The sequence below is a fragment of the Chondrus crispus genome, genomic scaffold, assembly GCF_000350225.1.
Source record: "Chondrus crispus Stackhouse genomic scaffold, scaffold_55, whole genome shotgun sequence".
Classification (NCBI taxonomy): Eukaryota; Rhodophyta; class Florideophyceae; order Gigartinales; family Gigartinaceae; genus Chondrus; species Chondrus crispus.
Window position 1 is genome coordinate 191,575 of NW_005178541.1, and position 4,087 is coordinate 195,661.

Genomic DNA, 4,087 nt, shown 5'->3' on the forward strand with positions numbered 1-4,087 from the left:
GTCGCGCTCTCCATCCAAACCCATATCCTCTGTCGGACAGAGGGAGAAAAAAAAACAAAAGAAGAGAGAAGTAGAAGCAGGAACGGTTAGTAAATTTGCAGTTAGTGGTGGAGCGGAGAGTAGAATAAGAAAGAAAGATTGGATAAGGACACTGGGACAGAGGACCCGGGACGGAGAGGGTGACGAGGGGAGGCACAGAGATGGAGACGAAGGAAGGGACAGAGGTCGAGAGGGAGATGGAGATGGAGACGGGGATGTAGAAGGAGACAGGGACAGAGGAGAAGGAAGGGACAGAGGTCGAGATGGATACGGAGACGGGGATAGAGACATAGGCAGAGACAGAGACGGAGGCAGAGGCGGAGATGGAGAGGGAGATGGAGATGGAGACCGGGACGAGAAGAGTTGAGGTACATTGGTTGTTGAGCAATGTAAACCCAAGAAAAAGTGCCAAGAGGACGTAGATTGATCACCACAGAATCTCGAGATGGCTTGCCCTCCTAACCAAGTCACCAGCCGGCAGACCATCGTTAGACAAACCAAGATTCCTCTTGCACAACCACGCCAAACAGACAAGTCAAGTTGATGAGAAAAATGTAGGAGGATTGGAGAAAAGATAAGGTAAGCGGGACGGAGAGATCAACGGAAAATAAAAGGATGGGGACCGGAAACGGGAATGAGAATGGAAAGAGCGACGGAAAAAGGAAACGAAAAATAATGGGAAGGGAGAAGCGAAAGAAGGGGAATGGGAAAGGAGAAAGGTGAACGAAAAGGATAAACGGGGTCAGCGGCAGAGGAAGATTATGAAAGGGAAAAGAGAAATAAAAGGGAGACGGATAATTATGGAAAGGGGGAGATGAAGGAAAGAGAAAAGGGAGTGAAAAGAGGGACAAAGGTAAAACGTGGGGGATAAGTATGGAAGAGATGGGGAAGGGGAACGCATAAATAGGGGATGGGGAAAGGTAGGGGAAGAGGAATTAATATATGAGGGAATGGAAAGGGGAAAAGTGATAAATAGGAAAAAGGGAAGAGCAATAAATAGGGAAAGGGGAAGGTGAAGGAAGGAGGAATAAATATGGAGGTAAATGGAAGGGGGAAAGGGAATAAATATGGAGGGAGGTGGAAGGGGGGAAAGGAAATAAATATGGAGGGGAATGGAAGGGGGAAGGGGAATAAATTTGGAAAGCGGAAGGTGAAGAAAAGAGGAATAAATATGGAGGGGAACTGAATAAGGACAGGGGATTAAATATGGAGGAGAATGGAAAGGGGGAAAGGGAATGAATATGGAGGGGAACTGAATAGGGGCAGGGAATAAATATGGAGGGGTATGGAAAGGGGGAAAGGGAACAAGTATAGAACGGAATGGAATGGAATGGGGAAGGGGAATTAATATGGAAAGGGGAAGGTGAAGGACGGGGAATAAATATGGAAAGGGGAAGGTGAAGGAAGGAGGAATAGATATGGAACGGAATCGAAAAGGAGAACGGGGATCAATAGGGGAAGGGAAAGGTTAGGGGAAGGTCAGGGGAAGGGAGAGGTCAGGGAAATAGAGATACATAGGGAAGGAGATAGTTAGGGAAAACGGATGAAATATGGAAAGCAATGGAAAAGGAAAGAGGGAAAGATTCGGAAAGTGTCTGGAAAGAAAAGGAGGATAATCCTGGAAGGGGAAAAGCGGAACGGGAAGGGGGAAGGCAGATGAACGTGGAAATGGGAGAGGGAAGGAGGGGTGGGGGACAAAATGGAAAGCGGGAGATGAGGAAAATGGAGTGGGAGATGGTTTGAGAGTGTGAGCGGAAAAGGGTTGTGAAGAGGAGAAGGGAGGTGACGGTCGTATTTAAGTGCGTGAGGATTCCTTTCGGTGGCATCTTACCTGGTGCTACAAAAAGCGGCTTGCATTGAAGAGTGCAGACGAGAGAATTAGACTTTGCATGCGTTCATCGCGGATGAGTTCATGCGGGAAAGGTGACAACGAATGAGGAAAGCTTAGACAGAGGATGTGATTGGATGTGGGAATAGCATTTGGTCTTCCAGGTTCCGATGACGGAACGAATGACGGAAGAACGGCATGTAGTAGTAATGTACAAGTACGAAGCGTGGCTGGAATTCAGCGAATCGGACATCGTGCGTGACAGAGATCATGTCTGAACCAGGAAGCACGACAATTGTCGCATGAGTGAGGCGTGTGTGAAGCGAGCGCATGCAAAAGAGGAATTTGCATTGCTTCTTGTCTGCAATGCAACTATGAAAGAACTGGATCTCGTTTTTATGTTAATTGAAATATTGTCTTGCCATACCCGCGAACACACTATGAACTTAAACATCTTGCACTTCTCTCAGTCATTTCGAGAAGGGGCTCAGCTGTATTGCTAGGAATTGCATCCAATCACATGCAGCAACTGACAATTGCCTTGAGCTTTGTCTTTATTATTTCTCATTTGTCAGCATCATTCTCGTTAATTCCCATTCTCCCTCCTCCGCTTTTCTCTTTCATCTCATCATCTCCCAGCTCGTAACAACCTCTACATAAGCAGCGTGCTCCACTTCCTCCCCAATGTCTTTCGCCACTCCACAAAATCAAAATCAACATCTCAACAACTCCATCTTTCGCCGCGTTTTCCAAAGAACAACCATTTCGAGAAGGACGCGTCCTTCGAGAAGGAGACGATGCTTCTTAAAGTAAGGTCGAGAGCACGCACGAGGGATCCCTTCTTTCGCCACCCCAATGTCCGTTGTCCGGGCTCCGGTGCATCAACCTGAAGTGCGCCACCTGCGACGGGAACAGGACCGCGGCCTTCCGACGGTGGTGACGATCCCTCTGAGACGTCAATAGCCGAAGAGCTATCGTGTTTCCTCACGGTTTCCTGCTCTTTGACGCAGTTCTCGCGTCCGAATTTTCCACGCCTTTCGTCTTCATCGCGGTTGATTAAGGCGGTTCTGACCTCCACTGCACAGACACCCTGAAGGTCACCATGCATTGAAGAATCATCGAACGCGGGGCCGAGGGACTCTCCCATACTGTCGCTAGACAGTTGTTGGTTGCCACCGACGCCGGATCTTTCCTGCTCAACGACACGTACTGCGACATGCTGATCGGAACCAAAGTCTCCGTCATCGACATACATGGCAGTTCCCTGCTTCCTGGTCGTTAGAATGCGGTTGAGGAAGGGGGGGCCCTCCCAGCTGACAATCGTGGCACCATTGGCGAGGATGTATTTGTACTGTATCTCAGTATGTGCTGGGAGCGCAATGGTCCCTTCGAAGGCGCCATCAACGTACGAAAGCGGGAGCGGGGTGAGCGCCCCCCACTCGGAAAGCTCGACAACGTTCCCGACGAGGCAGAGGCCGGAGGTGCTGTCGTGGAGGGAGGCGCGAACGAGGAGGGTGAGGGATGTCGACATCAGAGAGGAGGGATGCCAATAAAAACGAATCGAAAGATGAAGAGTGAAGAAGGTCAGAAGTAGGGTAAAGGACGAAGCGGTTTTAACAATTCAGGTGTAGAGCCCCACCGAAAGAGGCTGTGGTTGGGATGAGTTGAGTTAGTTGATGTTGAGCTTAGTTCGTTTGGTGTTGCGGTGAGGCGAATGGCGCTGTGAAGCAAGTTAGTTGATTCCTGTGACTTGCATGTGATGTCTGTAAATGCGCATTTCGCAACTTTTTCGCCGCTTCCGCGTGTGTGCTTGGAATGCCGCGACACACACATAGACGTCGTTGCAGCTTGGTGTCATGGTGAGGGAGACAGCAGCAAAGGTGATTTCAATTCCTGCGCGACATTCAAGACACGTGTCGGTGGAAGAAACAGTGAGATGAGGTTTTTTTTTTTTTTTTTTTTGCGATTCTGAAACCATCGTTCAAGCATCCATCGTAGATATTTTGCAGGGTTTTTGCAGGAGACCAGAGGCGTTTTTCCAGACTGCGTGTGTGAGGCACTACGGACGCGGTAGTGCTACCGCTAACAAAGTGTGAACGGAGTTTCCGGCCGCTGCTGACTTGCGCTTTGCAACTCTAAGACAAATATCAAGTTGTTGCACTTGTCAACAGACGGGTTGCCCGGATGTGGATCGCTTCCAGAGATACTGTACTTCTGCAA

General features: G+C 49.1%; 1 protein-coding gene; it reads right to left on the bottom strand.

The window, feature by feature from the left end:
• Nucleotides 1-2,385: 2,385 nt before the first annotated feature.
• Nucleotides 2,386-3,398, bottom strand: CHC_T00006936001 (hypothetical protein). XM_005710287.1 is given in 2 exon segments: nucleotides 2,386-2,588; nucleotides 2,589-3,398. 1 exon segment carries the CDS (start codon nucleotides 3,396-3,398, stop codon nucleotides 2,589-2,591), a length of 810 nt encoding a protein of 269 aa, XP_005710344.1. The 3' UTR covers nucleotides 2,386-2,588.
• Nucleotides 3,399-4,087: the final 689 nt, after the last annotated feature.

Coding starts and splice junctions, on each gene's coding strand:
- CHC_T00006936001 (XM_005710287.1), bottom strand. CDS start 3,398: ATGTCGACATCCCTCACCCTCCTCGTTCGCGCCTCCCTCCACGACAGC.